Source organism: Gymnodraco acuticeps, unplaced genomic scaffold (assembly GCF_902827175.1).
Source record: "Gymnodraco acuticeps unplaced genomic scaffold, fGymAcu1.1, whole genome shotgun sequence".
NCBI lineage: Eukaryota > Metazoa > Chordata > Actinopteri > Perciformes > Bathydraconidae > Gymnodraco > Gymnodraco acuticeps.
Window position 1 is genome coordinate 5378033 of NW_022990271.1, and position 24097 is coordinate 5402129.

Below are 24097 nucleotides of genomic sequence, written 5' to 3' on the forward strand. Positions count from 1 at the left end.
ACTGATCAACAGTCCAACATGTTTTGATACTAAGAATAATGGGAGCAAAGCGACACATTTGAAAAGATTTTGCAAGCAAATTATTGGCATTTTTTCATGACAATTGATTCAAAGACATGTAAAAACGTTGAATAAATTCTGATGGCACGCACCATAAGTACGCACATGCATTAAACTCAAGGTTCTCTGTAGAGTGATGTGCTCCTGTAGTGCTACGGTGCGCTGCCCCTCTGATCAACAGGTGGGGGAAACACACTAAGTTATGCTGTAATACACCAGAAACAGCAAGCTAGTAAACATAGATGATAACTATCTAAGACAGGGGTGTCCAAACTGGCCCGGGCCCTTTTTTATTCGCCCACAGCTAATTCTAAAAGTATAATGGAATATGGCCCACACATGAAGCTTGTGCTTTTCTTTCATTTCACTTCTTAAATATATAAACATATATTACACAGTATTCGTTGTTGTTATGCCCGTGTTAATAAGTCCTATTTTCAAATAAATTCAGTCAATTAAAGTCAAAAAACATTTCCTAACAAATCTTAGTTGATAAAAAAACAAACTTATTTGCATAACACTCTTGCCGTTAATAACTGTGTAATATATATCTGGCTGCTAAATCCTTAGAACTGTTACAAGTTGTGTATTTTGTAAATTGTGTAACTAATTTTTTATTATATCATAACTTAGTACTTTTTAATGCATGTAACATTATGTAACATTAAGCTGTCTGTGGCTCTTTTTTCTGCTGTAACTACGTACATTTCCCCTCTGGGACTAATAAAGGGATTCTGAAGGACCGATTAAAAGTAATCACAGAGCTTCAGTCGGCAGACTACAAAGTAACTCACAAAGCAAGAAATCTGGGTGTAGTGATGGACTCAGACCTGCATTTTAACAGTCACATTACAACAGTTATTAGGTCTGCATACTACCACCTGAAGAATATATCAAGGATTAAAAAACTAATGTCGCAACAGGATTTAGAAAAACTTGTCCATGCTTTTATCTTCAGTAGACTCGACTACTGCAATAGTGTATTCACAGGGCTCACTAAAAAATCTATCAGAAAGCTGCAGCTGATTCAGAACGCTGCTGCTCGAGTCCTCACTGACACTAGAAAAGTGGATCACATCACTCCGGTTCTGAGATCATTACACTGGCTTCCAGTCTGCCAAAGAATTGATTTTAAAATACTACTGCTAGTTTTGAAATCACTAAATGGCTTAGGACCGAGGTATATAGACGACCTACTCCATCACTATGAAGCATCCAGGAGTCTCAGGTCTTCTGGGTCGGGTCTGCTCTCTGTTCCGAGAATAACCACTAAACATGGAAAAGCAGCTTTTAGTTATTATGCCCCAACAATTTGGAACAAACTGCCCAAATCGTGCACGTCCGCTGAAACACTTCCTATTTTTAAATCCATATTAAAAACGCACCTCTTTGCCGCTGCTTTTAATTGAGCTGCCCATACTCACACTACAGTATGCCTTTTTAGTCATGTATTCTGTACCTGCTGTGTTTATTTATTTATTTTATTTCATTATCTTTGCTTTTTATGCGTGTTTTTAAATGCCTTTTTAATAATGTATTTATGCTGTATTTGTTCTTAAATGTCTTTTGCTTTTAATCTGTAAAGCACTTTGAATCGCCACGTGCTGAAAAGTGTTATATAAATAAAATTGCCTTGCCTTGATTCTGACTCTTGAAGTATACCTTTTACACAGGGCTGTGAGGGGAGAGCAACAGCTTCCGTTTTAATAAGGAATGAGCTGCCAAGACATTTTGTAACAAAATAAATGAAACTTTATAGAAAACTGTTTAAGAATAATTTGCCTACATTGATTGATTTTGCTAACTTATAACTTCACTTATGAGACAATATAACTGACCTCTTAGATCTTTATGTATGTGGCCCTGAAAAAAGTGTGGACACCCCTAATCTAAGATTTGTTAGTTTTATGGAAAATGAAATGCACTAGATACGTTTGTTGGAAAGGACACACTTTGACTGTTTGTGGGAAAGCTACATGTAAATACAGCTTTTGTTTGTTTACAAGAAAGCAAATTGAAGAGAAGCTTTTCTTTGCAGCAGATGACACCCATATCATTCTGCAGAGTCATTTGGTGGAGTAACAGCAGTTAAATGAAATGTCATGTATGTTGTGTTGAAACAATCCTGCTCTAGAACAGCAAGCTGGTCAGCAGTGAAACTACAGTGCAGCTGAGGCTTACTGTGTCTCCTTTAGACACTGCTCTCCTGTGGCCAGAACACTCAGTGCAGTTTCATCTCATGTCAACAGATTGTGTGGCAAACGGGTTACCCTTAATTAAAACATTTAAGTAAAGATAAGTATCTATTTATACTTATATTGTAAAATAAAGTATTCTGTAAAGATAAGTTATTGGTTCCTAGTGCCTGTGATCTTGTATTTTCAAGAGTAAACATTACTTGGGAGATAACACGGACAAACAGTAGTTACAGTATTATCTTATTTCCACAGCATCCACAGAGCCAAGGCAATTGAGCAGTTCCCAGGACAGATCGTCTCATAAAAAGATTTATTTTTTTCCAGCCCAAATTTACAAAGGCAAGTTACAGAGTATTGTATAAAAAAGAACCATGGTAATGTACACTTTACACAAACTCCTGAAGGGAGGGAGAAAGGAGGTGAGGGTGAAGAGTTCTGAATTTCTCACACAGAAAGAAAATGGAGACATTGTAAACATCCTTGCAAGCACCAGAACCGGCACTCTGGGGGAGGGGGGGCTGTGTGACAGTAGGTGGGTCAGGAAAAGGACAAAAGAGCAAGTGTCTGTGTTTTCACAGAAGAATGTTCAACTAGGCACCAATTGAGACAACTGCTGGCCAATAAATATACTCTTCACCATGAAACAAATACAGTCCTGCAAAATACAAGAGCCAAGCACTTTCCAATATGTTGATAGCAAACATTACTTTTCTGGCTTTTCATACACTTCAGTATATATGATTTCACTGGGCTTTGCTTACTACTGAGATAACATTACTACTCTCAGAGAGAGGACAAATGCACTTGTCACAACCATTGTCTGATAAAACTATATGTACTGTATGCAGTCTGCTGGTACTAAAACCCACAGACTTTAATGACAACATCACAGCTGCCTAGATCACCCTTACAGATTAAGTACAAGTCATACACCACCACATTCAGCTTTTTCATATCAGCCATTCTTCTTGAAATGCGCAAAAATTCTAAAAATAAACCATCTTGCAAATTTCCTTGGGATGAGAAACTGGCAATTTATTGAGTGGGAATGTCCGTGAACCTCAAAATGAATTGCTGCAGTTTCATAATGGTCAGAAGGATCTCGACGACCATCCAACTTCAGAGGGGGTTAGACGTGGGAATAACTGGCTGCTTGTGGACTTGATCACATACAGTGTTCAAAGAAAAAAAGAATTACAACAAAGGGAACCTTAAAGTGTAGAAACCCAAATCAATAAAATTATATTTAATGACAACACGGTCAATATTACACTCATAAAGCAGGAACGTAAAGACTGTTCACGACCCACGACAGCATGGTGTGGCATAAAACCTCTAACAAGTCCCTATCCTGAGCCAATTTGCCATTTATGAATGAAACCACTACAGCAGCACATCCAGCTCAAAACCAAAAATGTGCTTTTCCCCCCCTCACCCATAAACAAAAGCCCTCTCAAATCAATGCAAATAGCATCTGGATTGAATTTCACTTACAACCCCTGAGGTACAAGAGAACTGTAATTTAAAGCCAAGAGGGTCCTCGGGTAGAACGGGCCTTTTTGACTGTTGCTCTTTCTGCAGATGTCATGTGAATTTACCGAGGGGAGCCACCAGTTACAGATCCGAAGGAAAGCTGAGAGCAACGTGCTTCCTCTCAGCTGAACTTTGAGCCTTCCTTCTTCACTCCTATATGCATGACCAAGGTCCCTATTTCACTGGTATTTACCATGCTTGTTTTTGTTCCAAGTTTTTTAACAGTCTGTTGGCTGCATCGGATTGGTTCATGTAACAGGTACAGGGGTTTTTGGGAGTCCTTTCATGCACGTGTGTTTAATGTGCCAGTATGATGACCTAACAGCACAAGCAGAAGCTGTTTGTCTGAGGTATCAGACTCATCAGCCCAGGTAATACAAAGCTAGTCTCTAGTAAGTAACCCATGCTAACTGTCTGAAGTCAAAGTGTTACAGTGAAGCCACACGAGCAAGAGAAGCACCAGGAGATATTTGCGCCCTTTTGACAGTGAACAACAGCCTGGAAATTAGACTGGTGGACACAAAGTCTGTCGGTTTGAGTTGCTATAGAATCGCTTTAACATATCTGAGATGTGGACAGTGACTCAGGTCTGGATCCAGTCTGACTGCAGGCTGCATGTTGGGATGAGGGTGTGAACCAAGCTTGTGATGTGTTGAAATACTAGAAAGTGAATAAAAACGTAAAAGGGCAGCATGACTACCAAAGCTGAGACATCTCAGAAACGATGCTCTGAGCACATGGTGTGCTGTGAAGGCTGGAGGCTATTGAACAACAGTTGGGTGCTGGGATAAATATAAACATTAATGCACATCAAAGTAGGCTTTAAGTCTATATTACAGCAGAAAAATACATGAGTTGAGTGAAATTTCACATTTTTTCTTTTTTGAGAACAATCAAAACGTGACAAGCTAAATGAAGCACAATCGTACAGTTTAAACCCCAACAAGTGGCCAGGTGCAGTGACGATAACGCCCCGTGAATTCTTCACTTGCTAATATGGCTTCACTGTTTGAGCAAAACAACAGATGTGACCTTTTCATTATAAGGAATAACAGGACTCATACCAGCATCAGACACATTCAAGGATGAACACAATGATATGGAGTAGAAGTGAAGCATTACCCAGAAAAGAAAACATGAATAGTGTTTATTCTCCATTGAGGTGTGTGCGGTCCCTTCGCAAAAACATGACGACATCGTCCCTGAAACAAGAACTGAGGCTTCAAAGAGGATGGGAATCGACAATGTTGATGGGAAAATGAAATGAAATTCTTAGGCTCTCAAGTCTCTGAAGAAAGCAGCTGTTGCCATATTCCCTCTCGCCCACGAAATATAGCCGAACATTTGTCAAGTTAAGGATATACTGTTGTTTCACGGCATACAATAAGCCAGAGACAGAGAGGTGATTCATTTCAATATGATTCACTTTTTCTTTTCAGTCTTTTAATTTAGTTTGACTCCCCTTTTCCCATCAGCCACCCATCTCGTCATAAATCCCCTGCCAGTTTCTTTCTGCGTGCGACCGAAAACGCTACAGTCAAAGAAAGAAAAAAAGAGCTGTCTGGCAGTCCAATAGTCTCTTGTTGCATTGTATTTGTTGACAGTGCAAAGACTAGATAATCAGCGGTCAGGGTCGGTGTTTCCTCTGCGTGTTGAGGCAGAGTGATGGCTTTGAACCTGGGTTTTTTTATCAGTCTTGTTTTAGTCCAAGGTTTGGAAAAAATTGGGGTTGTTCACGAGGGGAGGACATAAAAAAAAAAAACCCGACAATCTGCATATCCTCAGGGCAGAAGAACTAAAAGATATAGATAGAAACACCATTCAACTGATGTCTAAGAGGGAACAGCGGGGGACTCTCTCCTCATGTGAGCCAGTCACATGAATCTTTGCAGGGTCGAGGTGTGACGGTCAGGTTTCCCTGTGGAGCAAACAGAGGAAGAACGTATTACACCAGGTCACGTCACAACATCCACATCAAATACAGAAACAAAAAGCAGCATGTACAGTTTAACTTAAGCTGTATACACTACAATGCTTACGTACATTACAGTTTACTTCATTTTAGAGGGAACTTGTGTTCTTTCACTTAATTATTTGAGGACCCATATTTACTAGTAACTTGGTATATTAAGACTTTATGAACAAAATATATGATTATGTTAAAAAATACATTGCTTTTCTTATACACTCAACTGTATTTAAAATAAACTACAACTAGTAAACAGTGTTTACACATTTATGCCTAAATAATAGTAGTGCAATATTATACATACAATAACGTAGTGCTCTCAAAGGGCCGGTTCTGACTAGTTATTGTTGATACCTAAAGAACTTTTTTACGCAATATCGTTTTGTGTTACTTCTAAATAAAGGACTTAAAATGGGAATATTCCTTCCACCGGTAAAGGTGTGTTATTAGTGTTTACATGCAGCCTACACTCAAAAGCCATATTGTTATGTAAATCTACCAGTCTTTTACAGCCCTGCTATGAATTGCACTTTCATGAAGGTTATAATGTTCACATTTTGCTCCAAATATTTTTGAAGAAGTGTTACTTTAACAATAGAAACACCTCCATCGCCTTCATTTCAAAACAGTTTAACATAACCACAAATGTCTTCCTCAAATTGACTAAAGGTTGAATCAACACCATTCATTTATAATTTATCGAGTGTCATTTGAAAGCGCTGCCACTAGATGGCGGTGCAGGCTGCTCTGGTTTGACGTGTTGGCGGGCTCATTGCACGTCTCTATTATCAACACTATGATCCACTTGTCCTCAGAGGACCTACTTAGGATGGATGAGCCATGGAGCTAAATGCTGCACTGCATATTGTACAAGATTGTAGCAGTGCTGATGGTTTTGTTTGGCCATGATTTGTTTTTTCTTACAAGTTGCTGCCTGTGAGCAGGGAGCTCTTTTAACTTCAAATAACATACACCAAGGACAAAGAAATAAACTGCTTTATCTTCAGTGCTAGTACTCGTAGCCTTAATATTTTTAACTATAGAGAAGCAAGATGTCTTCCACCTGCATTTGTCTTGTCTGCAAACACTGCTCTCAGCTGTGTATACATAGCCTTGTGTTTGTTTCACAATCAGTATTTTGCCCGCTCTCTAACTAATGGGGTCTTACCGTTCTCACCTCCGTGGGGGTGGGTAGAGAGAGGGGGTTGCTGCTTGTTGGCTGGCAACAATAGCTGCTGAGGAGAGACCTACAGTGAATCGGAAAATGTATGGCTATCAGTGATTTGTCCTATTTAGGTTGTGAATTTAGATTGCTGCTTGGTCATCTGCTTTAATTAAACAGTCAGCACATACTTTCACTCAATATTCTGGACTGTGGGCCTTTTGTATTTAATTAGATGGCATAAATCTACTCTGCATATATGGTACCTTAAGAATAACATTTAATGTAGTGAATCCACTCTCAAACATTGAGCTGAATGACTCACCTGTGGCGTATGATAGGTCGTATTGCCCCGAGAGTAGGGGGTACCCCAGGTGGTGGTGGGAGGGCATGATGCGCTGGGAGGGCGAGGAGCGGGGTCGGTCTACGTCTCTTTCCCTCTCGCGCTCCCTTTCCCGATCTCTCTCTCCTCCGGCGCCTCGGTCCTGCTCCCGCTCCCTCTCATGGGGCGGCTTGTCACCGACTGTGGGGGATTTGCTCTTGTATTGGCTGGCGTGCTGATGCAGGATATCCAGGGCTTTGGAGTCCACGGCCGTTTTGGTGACTGTTGGGCTAGCACGAGATTTGTCGCCGCCTTCCTCAGCTCCAGCCATTTTACTGCCATATGGAGAAAACGGGTAGCCTCCAGGAAGGTACGAACCTGAGAGTAATCAAAAAAGATTGATTAGAATTAGGTTGATGTGGAATCAGATGTGACTATTGATGATTGATTGCTATTCATTCATGCTCACATCAATCGAGTTGAACAGTCAACACAATTGATTTCAGGTCACTAACCAGACCATTTTGACTTCTAGACAAAATTGTCACATTGTCCACCTTTATCGAGTTATTTCCAGTTTCCAATTCGAGCTTATTTTCTCTACACATATTTTCACAATTTAGAAAATTAAGAAGACACTGGAAGTATTTCAATGTGTTCGACTGCAATGACAAAATATAGCAGTTTAATTTCACTTACAGAAGAAACATTTGTTATGGTCAGAACATTTCTGAATGTAAACCATCAATAGTACAGTGTGAATAAAGGGTTACATAATTCTTGAACACGTGTGAAATATACTTTGCACTACCCCCCAGTATGAATGCCTGCATTTCCCCCCTAATGATTGTAATCTTGCACATATAATATTCCTATTTAGAACCATAAAACCTCATTGACTCAACTTATCTAACTTTCATACACACTTCTCCCGGAGCTCGCTGTGTTTTGCCTCCATTGAGCTCCGCCAAATAATCACGATTATTTCCTGCTGTTTTAACATTTTCACAACAAAAAAAACAGCAATTTCTGGTAACAACACAAACATTGCTGCGAATTCCAAATTCAGTTATTTCTGAATAAAATCACAAATACTTGACCAGAGGAGTTGCTTAGACCGGTACACACAGCTTTGATGCACAATGTAAAGCTGCACTAACAAATCCTTAGAGCCAGCGTGTTTTCAAAAAGTAATGCAAGCTAAAAACAACACACCTTCAATTATTTAAAACCATGTTGACTTGGTTGCCTTTTCATAACTGTACAGTAAAACGAATAGACTCGCTATCCAAAGCAATAGAACTGCATACTGAACATTATTTTCACTAGGAGTTTTTATTTTACTCCCTAATATTAGGAGTTAATCTTATGTCATACCTGGGTAATTCTGCATCATGACCGAGGGCATGCCCCTGTATCCAGGGTGGTTGGGGTCATAGCCTTGTCCATAGGGGTAACCGTGCATGTAGGGCATGTAGCCCTGGTGCTGTGCTAGTGGTGATGAGAACTGCATGTGGGGATTAGAACGAGAGTCTTTGTTCATGGCCCGGTGGTCCTCAGAAGGGACTCTAGGATCACTGCCCTCTTTGCCTTCCTCCTTGGGCCCACTTTGACTGTCCTTGGGCCTGGGTCTTTCATCCTTTACTTTGCGGTCACGTTCCCGTTCTCTGTCCCTTTCATCTTTCCATCGAGGTTGCTGTTGCTGGTGTTCGTCTTCTGATTGGGGTTTCTGGCCCTCGGGGTACTGCTGAAAGACGGTACAAGTCAGCACACATTCTGAATCTACATATTGAAATACAACTAGAATATCAGATGTACAAACATAGATTCTAACACTGATGTCATAGATTGTTGTTTACCTGTCTGTACCACATGGCCTGCTCCGTCCCTGCCTGACCTCTGTGCTCCAGTGTTGGCTTGGAGTCTTCCTTTCCATGGGGTCCTCCCTCAGACAGCTTCATCTTTAGCCCCTCAGCTTGCTGGGACTTTGGGTCCTCTGTCTTTATGCTCCCCAGGGATTTAGAGGAGGGGTCAGAGGGCGAGTCCCTGGATTTGCTCGAGGGCTGTGACGTCTTTCCAAGGTCTGGCTGACTTGGGGCTTTTGAAAGGCTTGGCGGCATCGGGCTCTTTGTTTCCACTCCTCCTTCATGGAGGCTTCCCGTTCCTTTATGGCTATGTCGGACTTCTTCTCGGCACGATGCTGTTCAGCCATTTGTCGCTGCCGCTCATCGTACTGTTGCCGGTATGCTGGGTTGGTGTTCATCAAGTGGTTATGGTAGGCTTGATCAGGGTGGTATGCATATGGGGGGACATACGCATACTGGTTGTAGTAAAGAGGTTGCATGTACATGTTAGATCGCTGTTGGATGACTGAGGGCTGCTGTTGTTGTTGTTGTTGCTGCTGTTGCTGTTGCTGCTGCTGCTGCTGTTGTTGTTGTTGCTGCTGTTGCTGCTGCTGCTGCTGCTGTTGCTGCTGTTGTTGTTGTCGCTGCTGCTGCTGTTCCTGCTGCTGCAGTTGTTGTTGTTGCTGCTGTTGTTGCGGCTGGCCAGAGACACTGTCAGTTTTGTGGTCTTCATGAACCTCAACTTTGACTTTTACCTCACCTTGCTCCTGGTCCTCTTCCCTTTTGATCTTAATCTGACCTTCAGCTGCTGGTGTACCTGGATTGGGCGCACCGGGACTGGGGTTAACGTAATTGGGTGAGTAGTACGCGTCGTACCCGGGATAGTATGGGGACTCTTTGCTGGGCGCCGGGTTTGGAAAAAGTGCTTTTTTGACACTTTCCCTGACAGCTTGTTCCTCTGTCCTAACTTTGACACCTTCGAGTTTCCCCTCACCATCCTCACCAGCATCTGAAATGTCTGAATAGGCTGGGCTATTAGTTTTGACTGAAGAGTTGTCGGCACCATTCTGGCTCCCAGGGTTTATTGGCGTGAGAGGCTGTGGCATCCCACTGCCATCTATCCGACTGGCTACACCAATTGATGGGCTGGGGGCATTGTCAGAAAAACTGTAAATTTTATCAGCCTCAGCCTTAATACTGGCCAAGCGACTCTGATGAAGATCTGAGGAACCATTGAGCAGTCCTTCCCCCTTAATTCCTAGTTCAGAGGCATCAGTGTATTGAAGCTTTCCTTCCTCTAGCTTACCTCCCTTTCCAGGAGGCTTGGGACTGTCAGGCTCCTTCGCGCCATCCTTTTTCTTTTTCTTTTTCTTGTCTTTGGAGCTACTTGAGGCAGGATCTCCAATGACAGCAGGTTTAGGCTGTGTCCCTTTCATTTGGGGACTCTTAGGAACCCCTTGTATCATTGGGGTAAGCACCGGGGAAGAATTTGGGTTTCCAGGAGGAAAGGGGTACATCTGCTGCGGTGCTGTCGCGCCAGGGCCAACAGGCCGTGGTGACTTCATGTTTTTCTGAGCCAGTTTATCAGCTTTTGTGCCAGCCTTTTTAGACTTCTTATCATCTATACCATCGTTACTGGCCTCATCAGTGAGGCATGGCCCATCTTCACAGCCGTCCATTGGGACACCTCCTGTTTCTGGATCTGTCTCAGCCATTTTCTTTTTATTCTGCTTTGAACCAAACTTGCCCGGAGATGGGGAAGGACTTTGAGCATCAAAGTTCCTGCCTTTAGGAGTTACTGAACGTGCCGGAGACAAGCATCCTTTCTGCGAGATGGATGCTCCATTACAGTTCCCTGGCTCAGGATGGAGAGTCGAGTCTTCTCCATACTCACTGTCTCCATCTATTTCCAACTTTATGTCATCATCATTATGGGCACGGGCTTGGTGGTACTTGAGACCATTGATGTGCTTGTACTTCTTGTTGCAGTTAGGGTGTGGGCAATCAATTAGAACTGGAGAGGGGCAACTGCGATCGAGGGGAGGTGGAAGTGGCTCAGTCTTAATAGAAGGAATAGGGAGTCCTGTGGGACCCACTCCTCCACTGTTGGAGTTGGTCCGCATACGTTTGTTGCCTTTGGTGTCCTCTGAGCTGGAATTGGGTTCCATGTCCGAGGCCGGTTTGGTCTTACGTTTACCAGTTGAGGAAGGACTGGCCTTGATGTCCTCTGTGTTGCTGTTAGGGGGTGTGCGGCGCTCTGATGGCGTCTGGCTGCCCCTGCGGCCCTTGCTGTTGGAAGCAGCACGCGTCTTGTTGTTGGTGGTGCCCTTGTTGTCAGAAGAGTTGCTGTTCTCGTTGATAGGGGTGTTGCTATTCGGTCTCATTCGCTTACCCCGACCACGGCCATTCCTCATCTCTAGATCGCTTGAAGGGGATTCACAAAACCTGCATAGTAGAGAAATCACGTATAAGAATCAGTGACCTCACAGTATCAATGGTTGTTTTCAATAAAACTCAGGTTCTGAGATTATAAATCTGACCACGCAATTATTCTTAAATTACAATGTCATGTAAAGGGATTCTTTGTTGAATACATTTGTACATGGAAAGTCCAGGTGTGGCTTTTTTTTGGCAACTATTATTCTCTCTAAAGGCCCTTAAACATACCTAATTGAAGACATAATTGTTCAGTCTATTCAAAACATATGTTCAAATTCAAGAATGTAGGCTTCTATGCTTTGCCTTCCTTTAGTCTTTTTTATTTATCAGGATGTTAGTCTTTATTTCCCCTTGGAAACAGGCTTCAACTGCTATTTACTTTATTGGTTGTTCATTTTATATGCTGCAATTACACATTGTCTCATAGGAAATGTAGGAAACCGAAATGATGATAGTAATACCAATAAAGACAATACTTGGGGATTAAAGTCCTTTTTGGCAAAAACAGACAAAACCGCAATGATAACAAAAATATGTAAACCTTTGTTCTTTCCCTTTTCTCTGATAAAATACCAATCTGGTATTGTGTGCACTGAGTGGGTATGCACATTAAACAAAGCCACATGACAACTCAAAAGCATGTAAACATAATTTGAAAAGACATCAGTAAACATTCTAGCTGCTTTGTTATCAAAACAAAGTCATTACAATTCTTAAAATAGCAGTTTGGCATTATCTCTCCATAACAGTAATGTAATTATATTTTTTGCACAGCAGTGAAGGTTAGCAATCTGTGACAACGAGAGGCACTGGGCTGGAATGACTCACAGCTTCCTCTACAAGTCTCTTCTAACAATTTCAACCCCAGCAGGGAATGTGAATACATCCGTAGTCTGGCAGAGGTAGAATAATTTTGACTCATTATAAGCCCAAGTTTATATTCAGTCCACTGAAAGCCTTCTGAATTATTCATGGTGTGTCCCTAATGTAGTTGTGCTACAAATTATAAGACTATCTCAGTGCAAATACAGCCCAGCAAACCTCACTTACTGAACATTATTGTGATATACAGTGATACATTAGTGTGGTACAGCCTCATCTTGTTTTCCATTAGTGCGCTTTAATCTTGATTTTCTTTTTTCCTGCACTTAACCATGCATTTAAAATATAGATAAATGTAAATATAGAATATTTACATTTAGATCATGTACAGGTTCTCTAAATCAAAGCAAGTGTTTGGCAATGTATTTCACACAACCCGTTTATTTTGCATAACAATAGCGAATACCCAGAAATGACAAATACCTTAAGGTACCGCCTACATAACACTGATCCAAAAAAAAATGCAGCCTTAGAAAGAGAATGTTTTACAGCGTCAAGGAAAAGCTATTAGTCCAATAATTGGATTCTGCAATCTGGCTTGTTAGAGTAGCTTTCTATTTCCACTACTTCCTCCTGGGACGTCAGCCGGTTGCCAATGAATCCTGATTCCACAGACTTCAGATAAAGGCTAACATGTACTTGCGAGGTCCAGCTGTACACAAGCAAGTTTGTGCATTAAGCCGTATATCCTTGAGCTGATGCTACTCCAGCAGATTCATATCACAGAGAATATGAAAAGGTTAAGAGACCAAGTACAGCTTGGCTAGAGAGACTGCATCAATGATTCATGGAAACCATGACTTTTTTCCTTGACATTTACAACTAACATCTGTGACTGTAAATTCTTTGTAAAGTGCAGATACAATGCTGAATCAGTGTGTGTGTGTAGCTTCCATTTTAACAACTCCAAACAAATGAAGCCCTATTCATAGAAATGCAGTTCAAATGTATTTACTATTTAAATACACACTGTTTTCTCCAGTTAAAACAGAAACCAGACATGGAAATGCTTCTTACCTGGGGGGTGCCCAGTCATGCCGTGTGCAGTCCAACAGAGTGCCCACATATGTCTTATTCCTCCAGGTAACATTGACCACCAGCATGCCTGTGAGACAAGGAGAAAGAAGTGTTAACAATGACAATTATGGAAAACACACAACACCGAATGTTTCACGTTGAGATGCATAATGTGACTGTCTTTAATATGTGAGCAAAAAGAGAATCCTGGCTGCTGCATTAATGTGTTGATCTTTGCTAAAGGGTGTCACATGCAAGACAGTTACACAAGTCAAAGATCGTTTTTTAAACTGCTTTACACAGTAAAGCCGTAGGGGCAAGACTGACTGATATCGTCGAAATGACTTAGAATAGACTCCACTGCAGTCAGTATAGTAAACCTTTATAAGATACTGGCAGAAGGTCCCACTAAGAGCGATCACACTAAGGTAACTGGGGAATATTCACTGAACATCCTTTCCATTTAAAATAAGCCATCTCACAGCGCGAGAGATTTCCCTGAAGGAGAATTACTTGGAGGCAAATACTTTTTTTCCATTCCTCTACTATATCTCCCTTTCCAGCTGAGAAATGTACTACCTTGGGGAGAAGTTGAATCTACTAAAACAGCTTCTTACAAACAAATAAACACACAAACAAGCTCCTGGGTTAAACCGGTTCAACGTGAACTGTTCAGTTTGACAGAATGTAACTGAGTGTGCAATACAAGACCCTTGACTTCACTGGTATTGGTGCAATCTGTCACACTTTGAAGCTTCTGTGTTGCCATTTGGCTAGTGTGAATGTGGGTGCACTCGTGAGAGTTACACACCCCAACCCGCGCCAAGTGTGAAACCTGACCTCTTATTTGAAATCTAAAATTAGTTCAAAAGATCACAACTCTCAGTTTGTTTCTCTTAAGACACCAAATACTGTTCATCTGAAGGCAGTTTGCCATTTGTAGTAAAGAAATGAAAAGTACAGAAGCACTAATCTTAAACCCTTCTTTTACATTTTTTACACATTAAACGTCAGTTAAAAATAATTCATGTTATTGCACAAAGTCGGCAGAGTGGAGGACGATTGGTGCTAATTTCTAGTTTTCGCACGTCCATTCAAAAGTAATTCATCAACCAAAGCAACTTCAGAGGATTAGGCGCAACGGCCGAGCACAAAAACATTGTATTGCTCCCACCATCCCCCCCACTCCCCAGTGGTGACCTCAGCATGCCACTTCAGCACTGCAGAGAAACTGGAGGCTGCAGTGAGCTAACTTATCTAATGGCACAGGAATGCTGGCTGGCAGCTTCCGCCCTCGGAGCATTTTATTAGCTTAGGAAACCTCTTGCTCACCCCATTTTCCATCTCTCCTTCACCTTCACTTCCTCTTTTCAATGGCATAACCATCCCTGGCTTACAATGTTTTTTCCCCTCCCATACACAAGTCACAGTTCAGACCTCATTTTTCTCTTGCTGCCTCTGGCATAAAGCGGCGAGTGTATAAGGCATTTATATATGTTTACAGGAACCTGCTGACACTTGGCCACAAGTCTCTTCCTTCACTCTATGGCCTGAAAACATGGTCGAGGCTAGATCCAACTGCAAATATCGTTCAGGAGAGGTTCTCAAGTTCAGATTTATGTCACATTAAAAAAACACAGACCATTTCTTAAACGCCTTCAACAGACCGCCCCCCTAAGCTCTTCGAACACTCCAAGACAAAATGGCTCTGGCAGCTGGTTGTGGCAGGATGTAAATCAAGGCAGGGCAAATGAATGAGTAGTCTTTCATGATGTGCAGGATATAGTCTGCCTTTCTTTCTCATGCGAGAGGGTTTAGAAATTATACCACGAGTTGTCTGTAACGATTTAAAACGAACATTAGCGCTGACAATGGAGGAGCATGAATTGTTGCCGGTACCAATTTAAGTGTTTTAATTGAATAGTTCAACAATTTGAAAGTCTTGAGAATGAAAACATTTAAACCCCTACCATTGTTTGACCTTTGGAGAGAAGCAGTCATTTAAAAACGCTTAATTATAACATTACATTTCTTTAAATATACATAGTATTTTTTGAATGAGTTTGTGATAATATTATAGCCTCAATAAATGAAATTAATTTGTAAATATAAAAAAAAAAAGTACTTGAAATACAGTAATCAAAGTTGGTATTTGAACAAATGATGACTGATACTAGCTGTTGGTCATTTTAAAGAATGTATAGCTTGACACATCAAGATTTCTATGATTTTCGGTAATTCTTCCCACAGATTTACGTCAACTGAATGCTGATTATCTCCGAAACTATCTTCAATCCAATGCAAAGGTTTTCTTAAACAGGTCTGACGCTTGTCTCGTATATCAAAGATTTCACAATCCTGTTCTTAAGAAATTGCGTGATGTATTTGGCTGTTGGATAGGGATCACTGCCCTGTGGGAACATCATTCTATGTATTGAGTTCTCCTTGAGAAGTCCCCTGTATTTCCCTCTACTACAACTCCCAGGTGACTGCCGCTGAAGAGCAGACCTCAGTGTAGCAAAAACTAGGGCTTTATAAACGTGAAATATGAATTAGTGCAATAATCAAATGGGCGTCAATCTGACTGAGCATTTACATTCTTAATAAACTGTTCAAGTGCTATCAGTGGCAATAGGTGAGTCAATACGTTAATCATTAGAAAGTAACCCTATAACATGTCTCTACTATATTTGGATAAATGTGTAATTAAATGTACAAATGAATATGGCAGCCATGGACATACACATCCACCATCACTAACACATAGGCTACAGAAAGACCTATTGCTCAATTTTCAATTAATCCATTTCTTTGCTTCAAGGTCTGAATCCTATACAAGCCTTTTTGTGGACTGTGAATGAGTATTTTCCTAAGAGGGGGGTCCTTCTGGCCACCCTCCCGTGTTGAAGCCAAGCAGCTCTGTAATCCTGTCAGAGCGGGCCTTGGCTTCTGGGTCGCCTCAGATCACTCAGTGTGAATGCTAATAAACTAGTTTCTCAAATGTTATCAGGGACATATCAAGGATATTTAAAGAAAGGTTGATGCATCTTAAACCAAATGGAAATGGTGCTAAAAACTACAAACAAGAAATGGTGGCAACACTTCACGTTTGAATGATTTGTAATAAGTAGGCAATCTAAATGTATACTTCTGAAAGCTTTCACTGAGTTATCCTGTCCTATTCGTCAACCATGGCAGGAGTGAAAATGATTTTTACTTCTGCTATTCAATTTCTAAGCCAAACAGCCAGCCTCTATGTTAGTAGAAAGAACGACGGAAACTTCAAAATCATTTTACATCATTATTGCAACACTGCCATTTCCACTTGATTCCCTCCTTAAGATAATTAGAGATAATTATTATTTCTGGTCAGAGTGAAGTAGAACAATCAGCTCTACCCCCGTGCTTACACTAGACATACTTTTTCTAAATCTAAAATGTAGCTTATTAAGATTACATTTTGTTTTCATTAAGCAATGTATTCATCATTATTGTGTTGATATTGACTTGTTAAACAATGAATTGATACATTAATTGTACATCCATTGGGCTAATTGGAAAACAGTAGGTTGTGGTTGTGTTACAAATCTTTAAATGACAGTCATAGCTAATGAAAAACTTGCTTCTCAAAGTATCCCATTTTGACTCCCTGTAATATTTCACATAATTTACAACATATTTCTTTACTTATTAATGTCTCTTAACTAGGTGGGTGAAAATCCATTGAAATTCTGGGCAATATCATAAAAATATGCTCATGGGAATGCCAAGAGATTAGGATTAGGTTTACATTTCTGAACGCCATTTGAATTCATCCGCACACTTACATCCTAGAAATAATTTTCAAGCTGTTTGGACAAAGATGTCAATGCAGAGTTTGTCCAAACATGGAAATCCCTTAACGAAAAAACCCAAACTAATTTCCGTGTGGCAGAGAGCAAATTGTACACGAATCTGAGATGACTTTCCATGCATGATCATTTGTTTACACAGGGAAGTTGTATGTCAGTGTTTGTGTGAGCCCCTCTTTACTTTGGGGGAGAAACAGAGTGATCTGGCACAATCCCAGTCGCCACCCTCCCCTCTTTGTGTCAGTCTTATTAGGGTCACTCCTGACAGCTGAGTGAAGCCAAAATGACTGACAGGAATTGGCCTGCAATTTTACCACTCATTTCCTTTCAATGCTGTCGAACAACAAATGGCAGCCCTCTTTACGCACCAAACTCCACCACTTGGATTACTTGAACAAGAGGGCAATGTGGGGGGACAAATTAAGTCAGGAGTAGGTTTGTCTGCTGCATGGGTGACTGCCCCCCCGCTCCCTCCTTAACACATTTCATTAGGTTGCAGTGGGGCCAGCAGATCGAGTCCTCTGCTGCTGGCGAGGGCCACAGGTTCACTGGCTGACCTCTGCTCTGCTTCAACCCAACAGGAATTCAGCGGGGCTAATGGCATTTTCACTGGCTGACCTTGTCAAAATGCCTTTGTTATCTTTGAGAGTTGGAGCTCACTTTGTAATTATTGGATGTGACATTATATTACCGTTATCAGAAAGACCAAATTAAAAGTTTTTTAGACTTTTCTTTAAATTTGTCTGACTCAAACAAGTCTTGATTAACGAAAATGTGAACAATTACCACCACTCTTAATTATCACCTCCTCTTGTACGCAGTCCGGTGCTTAAGTAATTATTGACAGCTAGCTCTTTTCACTTCCTCATTTTCTCTTCACTAAAAAGCACCACTCGTATCAAGGTTGCATGAAGACAAGAAAGTGAGAACAATGAGAAAAATAGTGTCAGTATTCATTAAGGGGAGAAGATAAAAGATAGCCGGGTACTGCCATGAGCAATAACTGTAACATTGATAAATGAAGCGGTTGAGCATTCAACTGTCTGAGCATGTTTCCAACAGTCCATTTTAAGAGTGTTTCTGCACTCGTGGTGAATAACGTGGAGCCAAGCTTGTCTGGTTGTGTCAGTGTCAGAATACAAAGTCCTAAAACTGACCTCATCTTAAATCCTGGGCAGACAGGAATTTAGGACAAATTGTAAGAGTCACTTTAAGCACTCAAGATGCTGGTGATAATGCGGTACTTTGAGAATTTCAAGTGTTCTGGTAATTTGCCAGTCATATTTAAAATGTCATCGTTTAGCTGAAAGGATTTAATTAACTGATTATTTGATTAACATATTAATCGAATGTAATGATTTTAATTAAATTATCATTCAAGGTATTTTTCTAATTAAAAATGAAATAGTTTCATACCTTAGTACTACAATAAAGGTTTACAAGTCACTGGAACATTAAACAACTATTTGGTGCATGGTTTTATTTGGACTTTCAGATCATTTAACTGATCCCCATCTGAAAAGTTCAGGCTGCATTCCGGTTCATGAGAGGTAAAAGTGCAAAGTCACTCTCACTGACAAGAATAACAGTCTGAGAGAAGGTCAATTCTCTCATACCACTGAGAGGCAGAGGAGCGGAGCATTAGTATGCTTTCCACATCGTCGCAACATTATCAGCAGCATGCAGCAGTTTCTTCCTTAACAAATATCAATTCAGTAGTTTACAGTGGAAGTACACCACTGAACAGCAGCCATGCATGTAACTTCTCTATTGACCCAACATGCATTTATTACTGTAAATAATTTGCAGTGAGGCAAAGAGCAGTTTCCTTAAATGCCATCTGGGTAAATCTATAATCCCTTTGTCAAAACAAACCCTCTGGTGTTTTTCCTATAGGAGATGTTGCTCAGATTAAGAGACAGGTCTGCCAAAGGCGCATTACTCAAAAACTTGTTGACGTGTATAAAGCAAACATGATATCTTATGACAACCACTGGCAAAGCCTACAATTCCTCCAGGCATATGATTTCCGTTTCAAGACCATTTAAGTGCTTGAACAAAATGCTAGGGATGCACAATAATTATCGGCCCGATAATTATCGGTCCGATATTAGGAATTATGACATCATCCCGATAAACCCGATACCAGTATTAATAGCCCCGATAATATACAATATATTTTTTGGGTAAAAAAAAAGAAAAAAATACTGCGGTGTGGGTGGATTGGGATGAGGGGCGCTTGTTTTTCACTCGGCTCCTCCCGTTTTGCCAGTACTGTGGTATTACTGGTTTAGGAAGAGGGGGGTTTTTCACAAATCCAGCGCTCCCTAACTCATGCCTGGCTGTGACGTAAATGGTGTGCGGCCGTGAAGCCAGGACAGTAAACAAACATGTCGTCGGTGGTATGGGCGTTGGAGCTATGTGCAACTCAAGGCATATGCTCGAACCGGAGCTGCCTGGACGCTGCAATCATGTTGCGCACTATCCGTGCTGAGTGTGCTGACTTTTCGTACAATGTCCCACTGTCTGGCTTCCTGCATAAAGTCAAGTGCTCGGCGCAGTTGTGGCGAAATGTCGCTCCTCTGTTTTCATTTAAACAGCTCCTTATATCCGTTAGCGCAGCTAGCTAGCACCAGATGCTAACAACAACAATGCACGTAAGGTCTCTCTCTCGATCGCTCGGGCCACACATACACACACCCTCCCGGTCCTCCAGATGGCCAGTCGGTGCCAGCCGGTGAGCGTGGAAGTGTGGTCTGCCACAAGCGGGCGGCAGGAGCGGGGCTGTCAGCATCAGCTTGTAGATGGTATTTTAAACTCGATGCGCTCTGAAACTACGGGGCGGCCAAGGAAAAAAAATACACATGCGTTAATCGCGTTAAAATAATTAGTGGCGTACATTTTTTTTTATTATCGGTTATCGGTATCGGTATCGGTATCGGTCTTGAGAAGCAGGAAGTTATCGGTATCGGTTTCAAAAAGCCAATATCGTGCATCCCTACAAAATGCAGTTGTCGGCCAATATGAATAGGAACCAAGTCTCTCTTAAGAGATTTTTGTTGTGAGGTGCCATCTTGGAAACACCACCCGGGGACTACATTTGTATCTAACAAGACAAGTTTCCACCCTAAAAGAATGTGAGTCATCTCTATCTAAAGTTCCTTACCGGGAATTATTTCAGCCACATATTTTGGTAAATCTTTACAAGATGGGATTGTTGCTTTTGTTTTGCTCGTGGAAATTGTCCACTTCCACTCTGTCAAAGTGAACACTGATGAGGGTTTGGATGGGTTTGGTAAGCTGGAAAGTAAACAAGGCTAAGCTAGTTCAAGAGTGTGGGCTAGAGAAAGAAAGGGGCGTATCACTTTTGTTCTCTTCTTTTCAGTGTGTCCTCTACTGTTAACAGAAGTTTGTGATTGATTTCTCACACCATCTTCTTCTTGCTCATTGGCCTGGCAGCGGGCTACAGGCTTTCCGAGAATGCTCACTCTTATTTCAAGGACAGTTTCTATAGCGGGTTCACGGAGAGCAGCCACCGCTCGCCTTTGTAAAAACATTTCAATGAGGCCACTGACAGGTGGTCTTCAAAAGAGCAAGGAAGCATAGCCGACGAGTGAGTTAAAGAGCCAAGTGCTCTTTTCATACAATATTCCCCTTCTCCGCTCCCTGACAGGGTTGGAGAAAAAGAGAAAAACACAACACATCTCTCCAATGTTTATACAGGAATATCCGTTTCACACTGACCTCTTCTACTCGTATGCCAGACCGCGTTTAACTCCTGTGCTAAAGCCAATGCTTACAATGATGTAATACGTGTTGCTTAAATAATCCATGACACAAACATTCATCACAAACAGCCTGTTTTATTTATCTATTAAGGCGCCTAAGAAGCTGCAGGACCTGTATTGGGGAATAGCCTGCTGTGTGCTGGAGGGTCGGGTAGTGTGAGGTGCGGTGGAGGGGGGGTGCACACTGGCATTGAGCTGCAGTATTTGGCCAAAGGGGCCCTCTCTGTGTTCGCTCTGCCCTGGAGCAGGAGCCAAGGCATTCTGGGCTGCGGTTCAACAGCAATAAACTTCTCCAGCATTTTAGAGATGACATTTAGAGGTATCAGCATGCTAAGCCTGGGAGGGGTTGGCCCATCGCTCTGCAGACACGACCCTGGGAGCTGCCACTGCCTTGTCTGCGCTCAGGGGATTTGAGTCAGTGCCGGGCCTTAAAATACCACGTCAATGCCCTCCCCCCGCTTCTGTCTACGCTCCAATGGCCCCCAGGCTGACTAACTGACACAGACTCACTTCCCCACTCCTCATTTCATCCATGTATTACGCTCCTTCACAGGACTAAACCAATCAAATACAAATGATATTCTGTTATTCAGCAATTCACATATACATTCAGTCTAGCCATTATCCATGACATGCCTGATACATCTGTGCTCATATTACAGGGGATGGAACATTTATTTGGTCTTATCAGATAAGATTCTTGTCAGCTCAGATCAAAGGTGCAGCTTCTGTGATCGTATTTGTTAGTTGTCACTTGCTTCCTCCTCATCCTTCCTTCCTTTCACAGGCATTTGGTGAGCCGGGTGAGGCACAGACAATTACTGGGAGCCTGTTGTTCATTTACTCCCACAAGGCCGAAAGGCGGAGGTGATGAAGCAGCTGTTGGTTGGCATGCTAAATGAAACGCGCGCACACACACTGTGCATGCCTAAACAGCTCTGTATGAGACTTGTCATGCAGAGAAGTGGGGGACTACTCAACTTCACTGCTAATCAGGATGCTTCTGCAATGTCTTTGGGGCCCTCTGTTTGTTACTCTTTCCTGGTACTCTGCCTGGATTCGCTTGATTTCCTCATTTGGTTCTCATTTGCTCAGTTGCACCACAATGACAGAAGTCTGCTCTCATAGGTCTCTTAGGGAGAAATGCAGAATGGCGGTACAGTTCGAACTAAGCAGCATCTGGGTCTCTTTCATCCTAAAACTAGCCGGTGGGCTGTTAGGGTCCCGTACCATTCAAATGATGTAGGATGAACACTCAGCTTTGTGTTGTTTAATGCACTGTGCAAAATGTAATACAACTGAGGCGTTTGAGAAATGTTTGGAGTACTGACACTGCATATGACTACTAAGAATGACAGTTAAATATCTGGTTCAGGAACGGCACACAGTTATGGAAATATAAATGGCTACAGCGGAATTTGTCGACAATGAACAAGATGTGGTGTCGTCACTCTCAGAAAGACACATTGTGTGTATCTTTTTTAATGGAAAATAAAATAGACAAATAAGGGGCAGCACCAAAATATTATATCTCAAATATTAGTCTTCATATTTTATCAAATGAAGTTGCAATCCGGCTGTGTCTACCTGATAGAGGTCTTTCTGAGATAAAAAAAAAACAGGCTTCAAAGAGATGGAAGTGGGTTAGATCCTGGAAACCCTTCTTTCCTCAACAGCTCAGATGGCCAAAACAATCTGTGCACTACACCTGCAGAGTGCGCCCCCCCCCCTTATCCTTCAACACATACCTACCCTCACCACCATAACGCTTTTTAAAAGCACTCAAAAGCCCCCACCAGCCTCTACCCCACTGAGCCAGATAGAGTAGAATCAGAAGAAAACACAGCCCTATCAGGACAAACCACTACCTCTTTGAGCCAAAATAACAGCTTTAAAGGGTGAGTGCAGGCAAAGGACGGGGAAAGGGAAGGACGAGGGGGGAGGGTCAATCACTCAGTGGGAGGCAGAGAATGAGGGAGCACAAACATAGTACTGGTGTTGGCCCTGAGCCATGTTTGTGTCACTAACAGAAGTAGCCTTGTCCATCTCCCCCCCTGCCCCAACCCCCTGCCTTGCACTCGCTCTCCCAGTTTGCTTGGAAACAGAGTCAAGGGGTGACGGGCTGGATGCTTGGTAACAGAAAAAAGGGTTGCAATAGAGAGGAGGGAGGTGAAACTGACACAGCCTGGGCCTGGATCAAAAATCAAAAAAATAAAAGGGAAGGAGAGGAGGGGGGGGGGGGCTCAATAGCAGGGACTGTGCTTGGGGAATGTTGATGAGGGACCTTTTTCTGTTTGGTTCCTCCAAGTGAACCAACAGGCAGCACTGTGGATGTGTGGGCGATTTGTACTCAGCATGCCCGCAGAGCCAGTGAGCGCAAGCTGCTTTGAAGATTAGGTGTACGCATTATTTCTCTTGCACGACAGAAAAGGAGGGCTGTTTTTTCAGACCCAGCAGAACCTGATAGCGCTAGCGATACATCTTAAAATTAAATCAGCTGAATGCGATTTCGATCAAAGGGAGGAAAACAGAGAAGGTCTAACATTTCACTCGGACTGCACTGCAGGAGAGGAGCCAACTCAATTCCCAAATGGCAGGCTTGCAAAAAAAAAAGTGCTTTGTGTTATGAGGCATGTTGTTGCAGAGAGCAGATATCTCTGTGCAACAAACTCCCGTCTGCGTACTCCCAAGCAAAAAACAAATCAAGGCCACATAAGAACTGCCTGCCAACTACTATTCTTGTTGGCAATACTATGCAGCATGTGGGCTGTTAAAGCACGCATTAGTACCACCACCAGCTCCTGAGACAGTCAGGACATATCCAATTACATTTAAGCAGGCACAATATGTAAGATAATGACAGCAAGATAAATATTCTTTTAAATGACTGAGGCTTTTCTAAAGCCTTATAAAACCAAAAATGTCTTCATGCAACCACTGGCTATATAAATAAAAGCACAAAACAAACAATCCCATATATGTATAGCTTGTTTCCTTTTAAATCTAAGACTTGTTTGTTGGAAGAGATCCAC

General features: G+C 41.9%; 1 protein-coding gene across 1 annotated transcript in view; it reads right to left on the bottom strand.

The window, feature by feature from the left end:
- Positions 1 to 2533: 2533 nt before the first annotated feature.
- Positions 2534 to 24097, bottom strand: part of LOC117549356 (zinc finger protein 609-like) — a 101894-nt gene continuing 80330 nt past the window's right edge. Inside the window, 7 exon segments of the mRNA XM_034221202.1 lie at positions 2534 to 5709; positions 6929 to 7007; positions 7248 to 7622; positions 8622 to 8991; positions 9104 to 9375; positions 9378 to 11533; positions 13427 to 13514. Coding sequence (XP_034077093.1) covers positions 6934 to 7007; positions 7248 to 7622; positions 8622 to 8991; positions 9104 to 9375; positions 9378 to 11533; positions 13427 to 13514 — 3335 coding nt within the window. The 3' untranslated portion in view covers positions 2534 to 5709; positions 6929 to 6933.